Genomic DNA, 19,449 nt, shown 5'->3' with positions numbered 1-19,449 from the left:
AAAATCACCTTCCAGGACTGCAGTTGGACCCACAAAGCCTGTGTTGAAATCGCTGCAGACTGACGAGACATTGTCTGAATGGCACCTTGTCTAGAGGTACCGAAGAGAGGTGTGTTAAACGCTTAAAAAAGGTCAGCGTTGCTTTCGTCTGTTCTTCTGTAGCACCACAAATCAGTTGTACAATCAGCTTTGTGTCCTCAAGAAGCACGAGCTCCAAGAAAGGTCATCTGAAGCTCCCCACGGTCTCAGAGTTGTAAACTTTACACAGCTCTAAGTGCACAGGAGGTTGCTGGCACCGTCAGGAAAGCCCAGGCGCGCTGCCTGACCGACAATCAAGATGCCCTCCGTTTGGACTGTAAGAACCAGCTGATCAAAAACAGCTTAAAAAACAAAAGGCCTCCGTTTCGTCTGGCGTCAGAGTGTCTATTTCTTAAGACACTGGTACATGAGCCCCCGGGGGTTCAGGACATAGCGCTCCGTGTTCAGGAACTTGAGGTACTGTGGCACGGCTGGGCGTGGAGCTACGTAGGACATACCTGGAGCAACTGCCATCACCTCAGCGATCTTCTGCTTCATCTCCTTAATCTCCTGTTCCTGCTTCACCAGTTTCACTGCAGAGGAATAAAGAAGTGATAATGTTTATACTGTATTTTATAACGTTTCATTACACAAACCCTGAACAATACGATACTGTGCTTTGCACACAGAAGCAATAATCACTAATGTAAATATATATTTATATGTTATAGTATATAGACAAAAGTATTGACACATTTTAATCATTGAATTCAGGTGTTTTTTTTATTCAGTCGCATTGACACAGGTCTATAAAATCTACAACCTAGCCATGTAGTCTGTCCTTGTTTACAAACTAATGAAAGAATGGGTGGTTCTATAGAGCTCCCTGAATTCCAGTGTACTCCTGGAACAGGAGGCCATTACTGCAACAAGTTAGTTCCTAGATATTCCACTGGGATCAGCTGTGAGTAATGTTTCTGATAATTGGTAAACGACAGCAACTTAGAATACTATATGAAAATCACGCTGTACTGATTCAATAACTGCAGATTTCCAGACCTGCTTTGGGATTATCATCAACACAAAAACTGTGTGGCAGGAGTGTCATGGCTGCATTTTGAAACTGATGGATTGTCTACTCCAGGTGGGGGATGAGCGCTTATTCCAAGTGAAGGTATTTTGGGGTCTTGTTCACGAGTGAGGGAAGGTTGGAGCGTGAGATTGGCAGGAAAATCGGCTCAGCAGGGGCGCGATTGTGTTCGCTTTACCGCACTGTTGTGATGAAAAGGGAGCTAAGCCAAAAAGCAAAGTTCTCGATCTACTGGTCTATCTTTGTTCCTACTCTCACCTATAGTCATTAGCGATGGGTTTCCTCAGAAACTGGGGTGGCTGGGGTCTCCCTTACATCCGCTGCTTTATTGCCTTGGATTTGTCCATATGCTTTATCATTCTGGTGATTATGGTGGGTGGCCACTGTGTGATATTTCAAGGTGAATACGTGTAGCTACAGCATTTCTCTAATGCAAAACTTCTTAATCTTCTAGTCTTAATCTTTTTGGGTGGGTCAATGAAGAGTTGATGGCTAAGGGCCACCAGTTTGTACAAAACTATGTTTGTGAATGTAGCAAAAAAATGTAATGTAGTTCTGATGTAGTTACAGTTAAATAGTTTAAATGAATGTGTCATTTAAAATGAATATACAATATACAATAACACTATACAAAATGTATGACAGTTTTCCAGACAGCTGCTTTTAGCTGATGGAATCCTGAGAGAGCACAATTGGCCTTGCTCTCTCTGAGTGGGTAGATGGCTTTCTTTTTTATCTTCACTCCTAGGGTAATGTCTGCAGCACAGGGCTTCTGTGAGCTAATGTATTGGAACCGAGTCGCTGCACTTTCCTCCGAGCGCGCTGTGATGCTTCTCAGCAATGCTGCATCGGTGGCTCTGACTTCACATGTATCGGAGAAGGCATGTGTTAGTCTTCACCTTCCTGGTGTTGGGGCATTACTTGTGATAGGGGAAGTCTTTATGAGTGGTTTGGGTACTTAGCCGTGTAAATTAGGGAGAAATTGGGATAAATATTCTGTGCAGCCCAAGACTAAGTTTATTCCATGTCTAGAAAACGTCACACTTCTGAATTTGAATCTGAAGAGCATGTTGCACTGTTAACCATTAAATAAATGGTTTTGGATAATCTAACCTTGAGCGAGCTCCAGCTGTCTCCGGGCGTCTCCCAGTGCAGAGAACAGGTCCAGTTTGAGGCGAGTTTCTGCGCTCAGGTTGTATTCTAAATGCTGAGCTTTGTCCTGCAGGGAAGAAAGCGCTGAGAGCATAGCGTCAGCTTCCTGCTCCGTGCATCTGTGCTTCTGAAGACTCTGTGGAGAAGCAGGAAGACAGTGTTGATCAGACACACGCCAATCTAAAGCCCTGTTTGAGCTGGATACATTTCACATTGGGAGGCACTGTAATTGAACTGATATCTGAAAATTCACTCATCATCATAATAATAGTGGAGGGATTTTAATACATTATAAATGTGTGTGCAGTTTTTACAGTATGTCAGTAATAACTGTGGACTGGATGTTCAGTAATTTGCTGCAATCTGAGTTATTAGTAGTGATTATATATTGAAACACCACAGTTGCTTTTTACAGTACTAATTACATCACAGAACCTCTCTTGGAAAAGCTAACCCAACTCAAATTGTGCTTTAAACAGATGCATCATAATATTATCTGCCTGGTAACTAATCCTGAATATTTGTTAAGACATGTTCAAAATGATGCAAAATACTGTAATTTTCCCATTTTGCTAAAATGAGTCAAATACAAAAGAAATAAATGACAATTTTACAATTTATACATCATCTATCCAAGTTAGACTACTTTAAAAACAGTCAATTGTGGGCAGAATTGTGTAGGAAAGGCAGCTAGCGTACACAGTGATGCAGGATACATCGCCAGGTGTCATCATTTACACTCCTTCAGTGACCCAAAAACATGTTTTTCCACTAATTTCTATGTCTGATTTTATTAGTGTTTTGCTTTAGGGTCAGTGTAGCAGTGTAAAATAGTGTCAGATATGAAATGTAAAAATTTAAAAAGCAATAAACGTTAAGCACAAAAAAATAAACAAATAATGACAACAATAACAACCTGGCAGGATGACCAGTGACCTCTTTTAGAAAACGATTCTGCAGACCAAGACCACTCTATGTAAAGTTTTTCAGTCAATATAAAAAGAGTTTATTTTATGTCATTTTGAAGAATTTCTATTGGTCCGTTCATCAAGAAATTTTGGCACAGTGTAAGGTTTGTCTGTTTAAAGTATGCAGTAAACTACAAATCAACAAAAATGGAGACAAAAACCTTTAGGCAGCAGAGGTTTGAAACCAAAGGAAAAAACACCTGATGCTCTACAAATGTAATGTACATATTAACTCTAATACTGCCTTTTACATGAGAGCAATAGGCTTAGATTTCAGAACGCTATTTATTGATAATCATGAATATTACAATACGTGGTCCCAGCCCTATAACAGCTCTTTTCAATTCTCATTCTGAGTCACTTCACAAACCAAAAATATGTTTTTGTGGACTAAAACAGCCGCAGGGAAAGTATGTTCCATCTCGTGCCAATGTTGTCGAAAAGCATGCCACACACACAAGTATAATGAATGCAACAAGAAACATAAAATGAAAAAACAAGAACTACAGAACAGATATCACGGATGTAACCAAAGCTTCAAAAGCTCTTACTTCAAACACAAAAGCGAAAACAGGCGCAAAATAAATCCAAAGACAAGCCGTCAATATTCACAGATGTCATACACAACGGATGGGAACACACAAAACATTACAACTACTCAGATGTGATGTTCACAGTATTTGTGAATCACAATTTTTTTTACCTCCATTTCTTTTTCTAGCGCTAGAACTCGATTCTCTTTCCCTTGATAGTCCAGCTGTAGTTGTTTGTACTCTGTGTCTAGATCTCTAGCTTTTTTCCTTAACAGCTGCGTTTCAGTGTGTTCCTGCCTAGTGGATGAGGGGAGAAAATACAGCAGTTTCAACTGACAGCAAAAAAAAGCCTCATGAGCTGCTTGTTCAGAACTGAAATGGCCATGCTGTGGCTTCCAGAGAGCATTCAGCATAGATCTACTGCAAAATGGAAAGGCAAGGGAAAGTAATCATGGACGAGCAATTGAGCAAGCAGCAGTGAGAAACCAAAAAAACAATTTCTGTTTGGATGCATTTGTGATTTTGTTTCACACCTGTTCGATGCACTGCGGAGCAAAAAGGCCGCCTCGTCAAATTTCTGAGAGCGAACCTCAGCAAGCTGTTTTTCCACCACGGCTCTGCTCTCTGTTTCTGCTCTAGTTCTCTTCTCCAGCATGGCACAGCTCTGTTTGTCCTTCTGCCTGGATTTTGTCAGATACTGAAGCCTGGAAAGGAAGGAGCAAGAGATTAGGAGGCACAGCAGAAGACTTCATGAGAAGATTAACCAAACTATGAGAAAAGTAAAGATCTGAAAATAGATGTTTGTGCCCAGTGGGCATTTTCCTATTCTCTCTTTTGTGAACCCTTACAAGAGGAAGGATATTACTGTTGTTTTGTTTTGCTTTTCTAAGATTAACCCCTTAACAGGCATTGGTCCATATATGGGCTACATGTTTAGGTGATAGAAAACCCTTTTTCTCTGCAGAGAAATAAGCTATTTACATTCTGAAAACTTTGAGGGCTTTGGAGACTCTCCTATAGGACACTTGGAAAAGCTGCCTGTCCACTCTCTACTCCACCTAATAACTTGTTTAAAAAGTGTTTGAAAATATACATAACAAATAGACAACCGTAAAAAAAAAAAAAGTTTTGGAGGACATTAAATGTTTGATTTGTCTTCACAAAAATACTAATTTTAAAACAAATCTTAGAAAAGCGCCATTTTTGGGAGTTTTATCCACTTTATTTTTTATTCAGTATATTTTTATTATCTACAGTTGCAGATTTAATTAAATGTTTTTAAATATTTAAAAAAAATACAATTCAGACTTTCAGTAATGTTTCCTATCAAATATGAAATCGTTTTATGTAATGCTTGAATAGATATCCTCAAGATTTAGGCCTGTATTATCAGGCAGAATATTGATGAAAATGCTGGCATTAAAAGAGGTTAATTACGCTGTATATTATGCAATGCATTATATTTATACTGCTTTTTTCATTCTTCATTAACAGCTTTTAGTCTGAACTACAAACTTATTTTAGTGTCAACTATAAAGGATGCATTTTGCAAAACACACAATAATAAAGCTATTAAATCTCATTATAAAATATCCGAACTTCTACCAGAACGACTGATGTTGTATGAACTACAATTTCACAGTCTGCTCTTTCCACAGAATTTGAGCAGATTTCCGTTTGTTTCAGTCAGCAGCAAGTGTGAAATGGTGCACATTGCACTGCAGCACGCTGTTATTTGTGATTTGTAAGGGATAATTGTTGTACATGCGCCCCTCTGATTAGTTAAGCTCAGCTTCACTGAACAAGCTCTGAGGAAATCATGGCAACACTCGCAAAAGATCTCACTTGTTCTGTAGCAGCTCGTTTGCGTGTCTGAGCAGCGAGACCTCGGGCCGCAGGCTGTTCTCACTGTTAGTGAGGTTACAGATGTGACTGCGCAGCTCCTGCTCAGTCTGCCGGCTTGTCTGCAGCTCCATCTTCAACTTTCTCATTTCTTGCTCCAGCCTACACCAGATAAAACAGAGAAGACATTAGGAATAAAAAGATAAACATACATCTGAACATGGTGGTTTGTATTGGCAGACTTATTATAGTTGTTTAAAATTAAATTAGTCATACAATTATATATTATAGAAATTAAAATACTTATTTTATCCAAAACAAACTTCTACTTTCAATTTTCACATTATACAAATGGAAAAAATGATCAATCTTTATTTGAACACACACACACACACATATATATATATATATATATATATATATATATATATATATATATAATTATATATGTTTATTAAATACATATATATTACTTGGATATTTGTTCAGCATGAGGATTCTGAAGACTCTGGATATTTGAGGTCTTTTCTGCTGCTTCTGTGCTGGAGCTGATGGCTTTGGGAAGTTTTTGTTTCTTCTCCCCTTTGCTGGTGTTGATGCTCACAGAGCTCTTCTGCACTTTAGCCTGGGAGCCCTTGGAGGCTTTCTGGGCTTTACCACTGAGGTCCTCCTGAGGTAGGTTTTCAGGGACATCAGGCAGAGACGTTGAAGCTAAGCGCACTTCAGCTCCATGTGGCTTAAGCCCTGGAGGCTGAGGGTTGGGGTCTCTTATCTTTGTGTCCCCAGAGTCTTTTTCAGTCCTGCCCTGAAGTCTGTGGAGCTGGAAGCAATCCTCCAGGTCCTGCTTGTTGTCCTCTGATATGATGGCATCATTTTGACACTGGTATTGCATTGGTGCTGGTTTGGTTCTCCACTTGGATTCTACAGAAGAAAGATTTTTTTTAGAACAGCATGTGGAGTTAAATATCAGTTAAAATTACAAATTAAGACATTCAGGTACATTCAGAACATAACAAATTCAGTATATTCCTAGTCTTAATGTATACACTTAGCTTTCTACAGGCTAAGCACAGTGGGAGAAAAGGAAGAGCTATCCTTGCCTTCCACCCCCAGCTTCGGGTAGAGTTGTGTGTATGGAGGTAGGGACTGTTGAAGGAGATGCATGTGCAAGTCACTGTCACTCTGTATCGTTTTTTGAGTGCGAAGTTTGAAGATGCTGGAGAAGTAGCACGTTGCATCAAATCCCATGTATACCAGTGGATACCCAATGCTGGGGAAAAGGGAACATCAAATCTGTATGTAAATCCATTCATTTACAAGTGTGCTCTGGACAGGAAGTCTAATGGATATCCAAGTCAGGATAGAAAATCAAAATTCATAACAACCTACCAATGTGCAGCAAAAAGGTGAGACAGGTTGGCATATGGATTCTTAAGGTCTCTCAGTCTTAAAGAGGCTTCAGTATATACAAGGAGAATCCATAAGGTTACTGTGGACATGCAGATGCCTTTTTCTGAGAAATAAGAGAAAGAAAAGACAAGAGGAATAATGATTAAAGTGATCCCATTTTTTTTCAAGCACATCTGTTCTCCAAATATCCACCCATCCCCATAATATCCATCCATCAATCTATCGTTAAAATAACCATAATCCATGCATCCTTAAATTTTTTATTTAATCACCCATGTATACTTGATTCAAATCCATTCATCCCTTCCATATATCCATATGTTTTCTATTTATCATACATTAATGTCTAATCTATCATCTATCTATTTTCCAGTCCACCTCTCATTATTACAGAAACATTTAAAGTCTCCAGTTCATCATTTGCACAATTTACTACTGAGCAAATATACAGGTGATGGTCAGATGTTTGTAAATTTCAATGTAAGTTAATGTAAAGACAAATGATTCCATGTAATTTTTTAGCATTTTTTTAGCATTTGTCCATCATGAACTTACATTATATAAAATTATGATGTGTTCAAAAAATAATGTTTTGTTTGTGTGTTTTATTTTATGTGAGGCGTTAAAAATAACATATAAATGTGTGCAATATTTCTCTGCTTACCTGTGTGCCATATGTAGTTGAGTAAGACATATGTGCTGGCTGCAAAAAATAGCCAGTGTAGGGGTACAAAAATTAAGCAGAAAATGTCCAGCGTAAAAGCTGCACACACAAACACGACACAGATCGCCTAGAAATGAAAGAAAAAAACAAAGAACCATCAGCTGATGAAGCATTGAGTTGAATATACTGCTGTGTGGTAAATATTAACTTCATGTTTTTGATTTTACGATGTTAAAGTAATATATTACAGTGTAAAACATTGGTGTCCAATGAAAAACAAGTATCTCAAAACCAGCAACATCACAGGAGAGAGAAAAACTTCTAGACTTTTAATAGACGTCAATGTACAACGAGTTTATTTCAGGTCATTTTAAAGTATTTCTATTGGTCTGTTCATCAAGAAATTTTGGCACAGTGCAAGAGACGTTTTTGTCTGTTCAAATGATGTAGTAAACTAAAAAATTTACAAAAATGGAGATATTTGTTTTTCATTGGATAGCGACAAAAAAAACACTTTATAAAAAAGGTACATCTGTGCACATTACATCTAAGGGAGATTTAATAACATCCCATTTTAAATCATGAAACAAAAGATATGTATTATGTATTCAAATGCAGAATAACAAGTGTTGTCCTTTTTACTGTAACGCAGAGAATTAAAAGATAATTTATCTGTACATTCTTGCAAAATGCCAAATAATGCCTCCTGATTAACTGTCAAGAAAATGTACCTGTTGCTTTTTTACTCCAATGTCATCATGGAAGCTCTAAATTATATTACTTACATCACAATAGAACAGTATTTATAAGATATAAGCTAGTAAAGCACAGATAAAAATCAAATCAAATAGCAGTTCACACTTTAGAAGGCAACACCGCAATGCATTAACAGAGCAACATCAGCAACATCAAAGACCTTTTAGTTCTATATTTTGTATAAATGGCAATGGTAAGTGTGTACTTTACACACCAATGAGCCATAACATTAGCAACACCTGCCCAATATTGAGATATGGACACAAGTATTTGGCACCAATAGTAACAATAAAAGCAGATCCTTTAAGTTCTGTATGTTGAGGGGGAAGTCCTCTAGCATCACATAAATAAGCCTTAAATATCTAAGACCCTGTCACTGCTTTACTGCTAGTCCTTTAAGAACTGAGTTTAGTTGGTGCCTAAAATACCCATCCATTAGACAAACAAGGTTTTTTCACTTAACTTGTCAGAGGTGCTAAGGTTATGGCTGATTAGGGTAAACACACTTGTTGCAAACTGAAAAGTTAATTGCTTATTATCATCATTGATATTGCACTGTGTTTGTTTTCAAGATATAAAATTACCTACCAGCCCATGACAGTGAAAAGTGGTATAGACGGTTCCAAGGAAGAGCCAACAAGGCCACAAATATTCCAGCCTGAACTCAAGAATAAAATCAGCTAAGAGGACCAGGATCCAGACTATCATGAACTTCAGGAAAGAATATGCACTGAAAAGACAGAGGAAATACAAAAACAACCTTAAATGGTAAGAAACAAAAGAGCTGGCACAGCATTGCATTTAATATTCAATATTGCACACAATATTACTTCTTTTGATGATACACTCACTTTCGAAAAAACATATTTGCTCTACTTAAGAGTTGTATTTGCGCAATTCAGAATGAAGATAAATGTTACCAGGAATGATACAAAATGCAGACTGATATGAGCAATATTTATTGAGCAAGACATACAGAAGTAGTGTCCCTCAGCACAGGTTGAGGTTGCAAATGCAACATGCCAGATTTCTCGGCATGGAGTTGTAGAATTTCCTAATGGTGCCCTGTTCTAATCCTTCATAATTGTTTTGATCTCTTCTCTGAGGCATACTTCATGTGCAAAGATTGCTACCAACACAACAGCACAGAACATTCAGAATGGAAAGCGTGCTCAAAGGGCACATGCACAGCCAAGCGTGAAACTACCATGCAAGTTTCATTACTGTCGGTTAATTCCTTCTGGATTCAACTTTTTTTTTTTTTTTGACAATGTGTGCATACACATTTCACATACCTGTTTCACATGAAATAGAGAAAAAATACATGCTAAGAAAGTGTACTGTCATGTTCTGCAGATACAGCTTCCACAATGGAGAATTTATTCCCACTTCTACACAGCTCAGTGATTTAAAATGTTCAAGCTCAGTGATTTAAAATGTTCATTTCTTGCAGCTTGCTTCCCAAAGAGCGTTTCATTCTACTTCAAGTGATTTTCTATGAGATGATACAAGCTGTGCGTGCAACACCTGACTCAGCAATATGGGCCCTTATGGAACTTGAATTTACTATTTAAAGGAGATGATTGTTGACATCATGTTATGTTATATAATATGTATATTAGGTATAAAAGTGCATACTGGTAAAAAAGGCAGACATTCTTAAGCTACTGAGGCGTTTAAATACAAAAAAAAATAAGTATATGGCTGTGTAGAGTCAGTTAGCATTTTATTGCATTTAAATATTTATATTCAAATAGTTTTAATTTTATTCTTGTTATACATTTATAGCAGATCTCATGGAGAGCAGAGAGTGAACAGAGAGCGTGTGCCTCCTTTGCTGGCGGCAACCACGGAATCAATCCTTGCTCGAGCTGAAGTAAACAGAAAGCCCACAGGCTGGATTCATCCTTTGTTCATATTTAACGGAGCTAGATGAAATGGGAGAAACGTCGGTGCGAAAAACCTAAACGACAGAGACAGGATGCTTATGGGAGTCTTTAGAGGCGTCATCATAATGAATGTAGAGGCCTATTGTTTTCATTTCCTTTGTTCTTGCGCTCTGCCTTCAGTGTCCTTTTGTGTTTGGTAACCATGACAACGTCTGATTCCCTCAGCTGCATCAGCACCAAGAGCGAGGAGGGCATGAGTCCAACACACTGGGGGTCATTTTCCCACTGGAACACAACACACTCAGCCAGATAGCTACTGGACCTGCTCAACTACCTGATGAGCTGGATCAGGTGTGTGTGAGGGAGAGAGAGAGAAAGATGGAGAGAGTAAAGGAAAAGAGAGAGGGAGAGAGAGTGCTGAGAAACGAGTGTCTGCCCCTCCAGCACCAGAGCCGAGCAGAAACCTGACGTGTATGCTATTTATAGAGCGAGAGCGATGAAAACACTCGTGATGCTCAGCCAGCCAGCTAGCTTATATGTTTTGATGCGCAATTCTAATACAGCTTAGCTAACTGGTATAAAATGACTACAGCTAGCTGTATGAACTGCTGGTCTTCAGCCAGTCAGTCACAGTGGTGAATGATTCCAGGTATTCGAGCAGCTGTCTAGACCACAAAGCCAACAAAACAAAACACAGCGGACCCTTCTGTTTCTCTTGCCCCTGTTTTATTATTTACAGCTCCTCAATAGCAAATAAAATAGCTCTAGCTTAGCTAAATTAGCGAGAAACCACCGACCTGTCACTCGTTTAACTCGTTTGGTTCCTTTGTTTAGTCTGAGACAGTAACGATAGCGCTAACTAGCTAACCTAGCCTCTCTGTCTGTGGACACTGAAGCTGAAGCGCTGCTCGAGTCACACAGCTAACCTAGCTAATTTAGCTAGCGTTTCACTGAATAATAACAATGGAAAAGACGTTATATAATGGACTATATGCTATTAATGCTACTAAAAAGCATATTTAAAGGAATAATAAGCTAATAAGACAACTTTGGCAACGGAAGACAACGCTTCAACAAAGATGAACTTGTCTTTTTATTCGAATTCACCATTCCACCTTAAATTCTCCACTCTTACATTAACAGGCGCTTCAAGCGTCAGAGTGCAACCAATGCGCCGTTTAAGGTGGACCGGTGAATTATAGAATAATAAGAAGAACAGACTAATATAGAGCTAGGTTCGTTGTTCGTATTCAGAAGCTAGCGTATCTGTGTGTGTTAGCTAGACAAGTGTGTTTTATGAGTGAGGGACTGTCAGGTAGGCCTCTTCATTATTGATCCATCAATATTTGGAATCGATAAATCTATAAACAAAATAGCTACTGTAGTCACCATTAAATAGTTAATAAACCAGGTCATGCTTTTGTGCTCTGATTAGCTAATCTACCTGTTTTTTTGCTACATGTTTAATGGAGCTGCTTAAAGCACAGAACTGAGCTAAACGAGAACAATAACAACAATGACAACAACCATCACCATCTTCATCACCATCATCACCACAATAACAACAACAGCATCAGCAAAAGCAGCATCAGCACCACCACCACCACCATCATCATCATCATCAACCCCAGTCTGAGGCTTTAGTTACCTCTCGGAGAGCTTCTCGCTCAGTTTCAGCTTCTTCATTTTGCGCAGCTTGCCGAGGTCCACGCAGCGCTTCTTCATCGTTCAGGCTCCGCCGCTCCTCCTCCGGGGCTTCAGCTCGGGAGACGGGAGAATGGCGCTGTGGAGACAGGTGGGCTCATGTAGAGGAACCTGAGGAGGAGGAGGAGGAGGAGGAAGAAGAACAGGAGGAGGCGCTGCTTTGTCCACTTGCTGGATCTGGACGGATACACACGCGCACGCTCATCCGCGCAGGATGGCGAAGGCGCGCGCTCGACGCGAACTTCACTAACGCGCACGAGCACGCGCTCTCGCATACACCCAGACAAAATTATTAAAATTATAGCGGGAAAATATACTTCAGGCATTTTTTAAAGGGCTATAATATGGGATAAACTCTGTAAATAATACAGTGGGGAAACTTATAATTTGATCCCCGGTTAATTTTGTAGGTTTACCCCTTAAAAAGACACTTCACCTAATAAATTACACATTTAATTATGAAATCCATCCACATAAAAAACACAATATTTTTGAAAAGATTGAATGTTTTCTAGCAACAGTTAAAATATATATCTAATAAAAAATGTTGTAAGATGTAAAGGGCTGTCCAAAACTGCATATTAGATTATCCTGGTTTACATATAGCAGTTTTAATTGTCCATAAAATTTATACAAAAGGATAATATACAAAAACATTAAAAGTAAAGAAATATGCATTTTAATGTGTTAGAATGTGGTTTAAACTCTGTAAATAATAAGTGGGAAAAAATTATTGGATCCCCTGTTGATTTTGTAGGTTTATTCCTTTACAAAGACATTATTTTAGCTAATTATATACAAATAATAAATAAAAACTTTTTTTTTCTTTTTCCCTCTTCCTACCATAACAATGACAAACAGTTCATGTCTTTGTAAAGAGATAAAGTTACAAAATCAGTAGGGGATCAATTATTAAAATTGATTCCACTCTGTTACCAAGGAAGATGAAGCGACATTGACATTTTGAACGAAATTTGTATTTGACCCTGATAGAGTAAATATTGCAATTCTTATTTTAAACGGGCTCATACACCATACAAAAGCGTGTTTTTTATGCCAACAATTCTTTTTTACAATTTACAGGCGCTTTTACAAAATGACTCAGGTCCTTTAAAGCACTTAGGTGTTAAGGTTGAATGACACTTGCTTTATTATTTAAGATGTCAACAGTAATACTCCAAATGTCCTAACTCAGTTGTTACCAGTAAAACTGCAAATTACAGATGTGTGTAATGTCGTTTTTAGTAAAATAAATTGGAGATATCTTGAAGTAGCACTAGAATTCATTTACAGATCTGTGGACATGGATTTCTTACTAGTCGGAATTACAGTATAACTTTGCAAAATGACAATTTCTAACAGTAAAAAAAAATATTCTAGACAAGAGAGAGTAAAATGTCATGCAAGTCAATGATAAATTATGACTAGTCGAAATTCCATCATGGATATGGGCTTCTGGTAATGTGACAATCAGATTGGATTCATAGAGCTGTAGATCCGATAGTATTATTTGTAAATACTTGCTACTACTAATAATCGCTGCTATATGAAATTAAAGTTTCTGTTAGTAAAAGGTTTTAAAGTTGTCCTGTAACTCTGACTAGCAAAAAGTCCAGGGTACTATTTTATTAGGCATCTCACAGTAAAAATAATCTCTCATTAGCTGATGAATAGGATTTAGTAAACTTTAACTGATCCTAAATCAGTTCTAGCACAGAGAAGTTTAATAAATATGGGCTAATGTACACAAACACAGAGTAAACCGACAGGAAACATGAAAATAGTCAGAATCATAAAGTATCAGATCCAGATGTAAATACATGGAAATAAAGGCCAAAATGTTGGTCTTTCATCAATGATCACCAATTATTATTAATAAAGTTAAACTGTGAACAGTTGAATTTCACAGGAAGTTCCAGCTGAATTCTGCACAGCTTCTTAATTCATCAATAGACTAGGCTAGTAGATAGACAACACCCATCCCAGTTTTCTATGGAAATTATGAAGAATCAGAACCTAGTTGGCAAGAAAATTTTTAGTGCAAAACCAAAATGTGCTTTAAGTTCAGTAAATGTACAATATTACGATCTAATGCCAGATTATTAGTTTGTTTAATGACTTCTAAATCTTCAGTGCAACAGGTTAAACCATCTTCTTGATGAAAAACACATGGAAAAGTTTTTTTTTCTAATAAAATTAGGTTTTTATTGTTCAGTGTTCTAAATCACATCATTAAACACCTCACAGCCCCACCCTGTAATAAAAAGATCATACATGAAGAGGGTCATTTACATCATTGGAGCCAAATCAAAGTAAAATAAATTAGGATTTCATCAGCTTTATTTCCACTGCAGGATCAAAGCATTTTTAAACACTAGTTGGTAACAGACCAATAATGGGAACATTTAGAAATAATATGCACGATTCATACTCGTAAAACAGTGAAACACAAGTTAACAATGAAACATTGCAGACAATCTTTTGTTTTAGATATTTATCATAGGAAACACATTCTTAGTCCAGTGCCACTCAGATTCAGGAATGCCAAGAGACAAGGAGAACACGTCAAGATTTCAGAGCTTATTTCTGAGTGATGGGAAAAGAGTTTTGGTCCATGAGCTCCCCAACTTTCTCCTGAAGTATCGGCACAACTTCAGCCAAAATAAAGACGTGCGTGTCATCCAAGTCCTGAATAATAAACTTCTTCCCCAAAGCAGACGTCTCATCCAGGTACAGGAGAAACTGCTTCATGGCCGGGTCACTGTATATGTAGAGACATTGTTCAAATTATCTGTCACAAACAACAACTGAACATTTATCAGAAGTAGAAAAAACTTACCATTCCACAAGAACTCCTTTCAGTACATTAACCATCTTCTAAAATGACGGAGCAAACACTAAACCACTTGATCTGCCAGGAGAATGAAGAAAACAGAGATTAGTTCTTTTAGGAGATGTTTCGCACAGTCCACTGTTAAGGCCCTTAACCCCCTGCTGCACTTGGGCAGCCCACCACTTTGGAAACATGTGCTCACTGGTGTGTGTGTGTGTGTGTGTGTGTGTGTGTTTGTGTGCGTTTGTGCACGCATGTGTGTCTTCACTGGTCAGATGCCCAGCTGGCACACAACTGACCTTTAATTTTAAAATGTGGTTGAAATATGGTTAAAGTTTGTTTAACATTTAATGTTAATTGGTTGTGCAAACGTTGAAATTTAAATGTTGAGTCCACAAAATGACCTCAACCTACTGTCTGTAGAATTAGCATTTCACATTTCATCACAATTCAATTTACAAAAACGGTTGGATGGAGGTATGAAAAGGTGGTTTTACTTCCATTTGCAGTAACTGCTTTTTAATTTGGCACCAATTCTTCACCATACCTGGGGGTATGTTCATGTTCTATTTCTTTTAATGTTGTGTTTCTGAGATCAGATGTTATCTGACTGGTTGTCGTGGGTAACATTCTTTATACTCAGTTTTACTAAAGTGATGTAAGTTTATTATTAACACTCTGTTAACCAGAGGATTTTCTAGTTTGTAGTAATTGCTTTTTGTTTGTATTTGTACTGTTCTTCTCAGAGATGTATTCAGAGAGCGAGAGAGAGAGAGAGAGAGAAAGAGAGAGAGAGAGAGAGAGAGAGAGAGAGAGAGAGAATAAAAACACTTAATTTTTTCATCCTGGCAAAAACATTTTCCTCTACCATACAAATTAAACATGGTTTATCAAAGGTTGAACATACGATGTTGAAACAATGTTGCCATATATACTTTGATTTACTTTTCAAAATTAACTCCAAACCCAATGTTCACCCAACATTGATCCAACGCTGAAGTCCCAAACAAAACAGAACACAAATGCATTGGAAGTTCAGAATCATCAGTATTGGCAATGCTTAAAAAATTGCAGCTTAAAAAACTGGCACCAAGCAGAAATTTAAAAAATGTATTTGACAACTAATGGTGGGTTTTAACAAGTGAAAAAGTATACTGCATTTGTTAGACTAATGTTATGTTTTTGCTGCAATGCAAATGCAGGTGTATTTTGTCCTTAATTCTACATTTTATAAATGTTTATCTGCACAACGTCAGCACAAACGTACAAGACAGTATAAGATATAGGTTCAGGTGTTTAATCATGGTCGCCAGATGAATCCACCCATAATACACAACACAAATATTAAATATATTATTAAAATAAATACAAAGACACAACTAACTAACTACCTACGTGCTGGTACTCACTAGATAAACATCCCCAACTCTCAGTACTGAGAGAATCAAGTACCTCTTTATTTAGTACTCAGGAAATCAATACAAGCACTTAGAAATCAATATACAGTGTCTGACTACTAAGTTATCAGTAACAAAATTAAAAAGGTTAGTTAGTTAAGTAAGTTAGTTAGCTTGGCTAATTAGCTGTTGGCCTAGCTCGTTAGTAACCTGTCTATGTAGCAGTGTTAGCTTTAGCCGCTGTATGAGTAATTAGTAACGGTATTGGTAGCTGTATGTTCTATATTAATCTCCATAATCACTTCCACTACTACCTGTCTTTTCCTCTGTATCTCCAGGCCCGCTGACAGGCTCCACACTCCACACTAAACACAGTTTAATACCGGAGAACAGCGCTTCACACCGAGCCGCTGTTTCTGTTGTTGTAAAGAGAAGTCGGTCAGTCTCTCAGCTCGCTGCTCTTCCCCGGGTCTCTCAGCAGCGCCCCTGCTGCAGCGGAGCAGAGTCCTATAGAGGCCTATAGATTTACTCTCTACAGTGTAAATCCTTTCTTTTGAGTCAGAAGTATTTTTTTCTCTCTTAGTGATCATGACTTAAACAGCTGTATGTACAGAAGAAGCGGTGTAGCTATGGCTCATAAATGTTTGGACTGATATTTCAGGATCAATAATATTACCCATGTCGCTACCCAATGTATGGGAAAAAATCACGGCTGTGGCTGTGGCGTCAAATAAAATAAAACAAAACAAAAACATGACTGTGGTGAAATAATGTGGCCATTTTTTCCAGCAAGTTGTTGGTTTGAATTCTTTTTTGTTATCTGCTTATTTTGGCTGATATGTGATTTTTTTGGGAATCATTTATTGTTTTGGGAAAGCAATAATCTTGATATATTAAATTCAATAATATTTACAGTAATACAGTTATCATACCTACCTCTTAACCTGTTGAAATAGACAAATAAATACCTACCTTTAATATTTACCCTAACTCTTTTAATCTCTAATTATACTTACCCTAATTCACTAATCACTATTTATACTTACCTTAGCTACTGATCCTAAACAAGACTTCTCAAATCTCCCGGAAGTTGTCTCGTGTGTTAAATAGAAGGAGCATATTCATGAAGCGCATGCAAAACAGAGAGGGTTCTGATTGGCCTGTTCGCTGCAAAGAGTCTGAGTCAGCCAATCATTTTTTTAGTGAGGACGGGCAGGGTTTTTCCCCTCCTACAAAGGAGCATCATGGCTCCCATTAAAATTCATGTCACCCCTGAATACTCTAATGTCTGGTAAAAGTAAAAAAACAATTAAAGTTTTGCCCGCTGTACAGTATAGTGATTGTGTATTTTTTTGGGCAAGGGATAGGGAGGGGGGAGGGGGGGGGGGCGAGTACTAATCTATTAAACTTCATTTCAATAAAATATCTATTCTAATATTGTGTATTGAGTAATATTTTAGAAAACAGAAACCTATAGATACACTTAATAATAATATTGTTTCATACAATTGTATAAAAGTGTATAAAATATATTTATTGCAAATTTCAGAATGTGTGTCTTTATTACTTCTGCTTTAAAAGAGAACCTAACTGGTCCATCATTTTCCTTTGCCCTCTAAAATGAAGCAATAATACACAAGAGGGAGTGCTATAACGTGCAATATTGGCACTGCTGTAGATCAGCACAGCAGTGCCAATGTGACACGTTATAGCATGAACCTCGAGTGTATTATTGCGATTATACCACAGTTCCATTACTGCTATTTATTGAAAGATTCTGAGTTAAACAGGAGGAGAAAATATAATCTGTTTGGTTATAAGCACTCCGCGTGTTAAAATAGTTCCATAGCTGCTCTGCTTGTAGCTGCGCTGTAAACTCTGCATTATCGACCATTTCAGTCAAAATTGTGGAAATAAACTGAAGTGCTTTACTCACCCATATAAACGATTTTCAGGAGAGAAATTTGTGTAGATTCAGCACTGACTGAAAGAAAATGTTTTTTTTTTATTAAAAGTTTTGTTTACTGTGGCGCCCCCCAGCGGCGAGACCTGCAGAATTACAAGAGTTTAAAATCAGCTTAAAATACCCATTATTAATTGGAAAACATTTACACTTAAGCTTTTATTTTTTAATAATAACAGCTCTTAACCTGGTATTGGTGGCTGATAATGTGTTTAATAATGTGTATTTTCGAATCGCTGGGCTTATTTATTTGTGGGACCGCGTCTTTGCCTGCGCCGCCAATGGGCTCCTTGCACTCACGGCTCTGACGCATTTCCGTCTTCAAATAATACGGCTCGGACGTTTCCGGTTGTATTGTTTACATTCGCCTGTATAGGCAAAACGTACATTTTTTACTAGCGAGAGGTCAAAATGAGTATCCAGCGTGAAGTTTTCAAGCCGTTTTAAGCACTGCTGTGTTCCTTTTTGCCCGGCGTCGACTAAGTTTTATGGAAGCTTTAGGCTTTCATAGCTTCCCTGCTCAGAGTGATCTAATAAACAGTGGCTAATGAACATCAGTCAGGACCACTTTACCATTTCGCTGTATGAAAGGTCTGTAGCAAACATTTAATACCAGACTACCTGGTTAAACCAAAAACGTCAGAAGCTTGGAGACGACTGGCAAAGCATGCAGTGCCACTGCTTGGAATAATTGGAATATGGAATAATTAACGTGACAGCACCCAGGCTCCACGTGTTTGGGATAGGAGATCAGCTAAAGGTACTTGCCTGAATGATCCACCACCTAGCATTTTTATTATAGTTAGATATTATTATTATTATTATTATTATTATTATTATTATTATTATTACTATTATTATTATTATTATTATTATAGCTGGAATTAGTATTATTATTATTATTATTATTATTATTATAGCTAGATATTATTATCATTATTATAGCTAGCATTATTATTATTATAGCTAGCATTTTTATTATTATAGCTAGCATTATTATTATTATTATAGCTAGATATTATTATTATAGCTGGCATTTTATTATTATAATTATAGCTAGATATTATTATTATTATTATTATAGCTGGCATTTTTATTATTATTATAGCTAGATATTATTATCATTATTATTATTATAGCTAGCATTATTATTATTATTATTATAGCTAGCATTTGTATTATTATTTTTTACTATTATTATAGCTAGCATTATTATTTTTATTATTATTA

The 19,449-nt window shown here is 37.3% G+C and overlaps 2 protein-coding genes across 3 annotated transcripts; both read right to left on the bottom strand.

The window, feature by feature from the left end:
- Nucleotides 1-12,226, bottom strand: si:dkey-12h9.6 (macoilin). Its single transcript, XM_007253902.4, has 11 exons — nucleotides 11,971-12,226; nucleotides 9,022-9,163; nucleotides 7,678-7,804; nucleotides 6,993-7,116; nucleotides 6,704-6,873; nucleotides 6,077-6,524; nucleotides 5,607-5,765; nucleotides 4,295-4,465; nucleotides 3,932-4,058; nucleotides 2,222-2,396; nucleotides 1-611 (listed from the first exon to the last, which is right to left on the bottom strand). The coding sequence occupies exons 1-11, from the start codon at nucleotides 12,045-12,047 to the stop codon at nucleotides 424-426; spliced, it is 1,908 nt and encodes a 635-aa protein (XP_007253964.1). The 5' UTR covers nucleotides 12,048-12,226; the 3' UTR covers nucleotides 1-423.
- Nucleotides 12,227-14,348: 2,122 nt separating this feature from the next.
- Nucleotides 14,349-18,216, bottom strand: gtf2h5 (general transcription factor IIH, polypeptide 5). Of its 2 annotated transcripts, none has more exons than XM_022663083.2 (3): nucleotides 18,193-18,216; nucleotides 14,866-14,937; nucleotides 14,349-14,787 (listed from the first exon to the last, which is right to left on the bottom strand). In XM_022663083.2, the coding sequence occupies exons 2-3, from the start codon at nucleotides 14,898-14,900 to the stop codon at nucleotides 14,607-14,609; spliced, it is 216 nt and encodes a 71-aa protein (XP_022518804.1). In that variant the 5' UTR covers nucleotides 14,901-14,937; nucleotides 18,193-18,216; the 3' UTR covers nucleotides 14,349-14,606. The 2 variants fall into 2 exon arrangements, with proteins under 2 accessions (XP_022518804.1, XP_007253963.1); XM_007253901.3 differs by lacking the exon at nucleotides 18,193-18,216 and adding an exon at nucleotides 16,571-16,729.
- Between the last annotated feature and the right edge of the window lie 1,233 nt (nucleotides 18,217-19,449).

Source organism: Astyanax mexicanus, chromosome 1, assembly GCF_023375975.1.
Source record: "Astyanax mexicanus isolate ESR-SI-001 chromosome 1, AstMex3_surface, whole genome shotgun sequence".
In the NCBI taxonomy this organism is placed as follows: domain Eukaryota; kingdom Metazoa; phylum Chordata; class Actinopteri; order Characiformes; family Acestrorhamphidae; genus Astyanax; species Astyanax mexicanus.
Note: the sequence above shows the minus strand (reverse complement) of the source record. Positions and strands in the feature narration are given on the sequence as shown.

What these genes read in the sequence shown, in the direction of transcription:
- si:dkey-12h9.6 (XM_007253902.4), bottom strand. Translation starts at nt 12,047, where the DNA reads ATGAAGAAGCGCTGCGTGGACCTCGGCAAGCTGCGCAAAATGAAGAAG. An exon ending in CTTTTCACTGTCATGGGCTG is followed by an intron (nt 7,805 to 9,021) that starts GTAGGTAATTTT and finishes TTTCATTTCTAG; the next exon opens with GCGATCTGTGTCGTGTTTGT. An exon ending in CGCTAGAAAAAGAAATGGAG is followed by an intron (nt 2,397 to 3,931) that starts GTAAAAAAAATT and finishes GCTTCTCCACAG; the next exon opens with AGTCTTCAGAAGCACAGATG.
- gtf2h5 (XM_022663083.2), bottom strand. Translation starts at nt 14,900, where the DNA reads ATGGTTAATGTACTGAAAGGAGTTCTTGTGGAATG. An exon ending in AAAGGAGTTCTTGTGGAATG is followed by an intron (nt 14,788 to 14,865) that starts GTAAGTTTTTTC and finishes CTACATATACAG; the next exon opens with TGACCCGGCCATGAAGCAGT.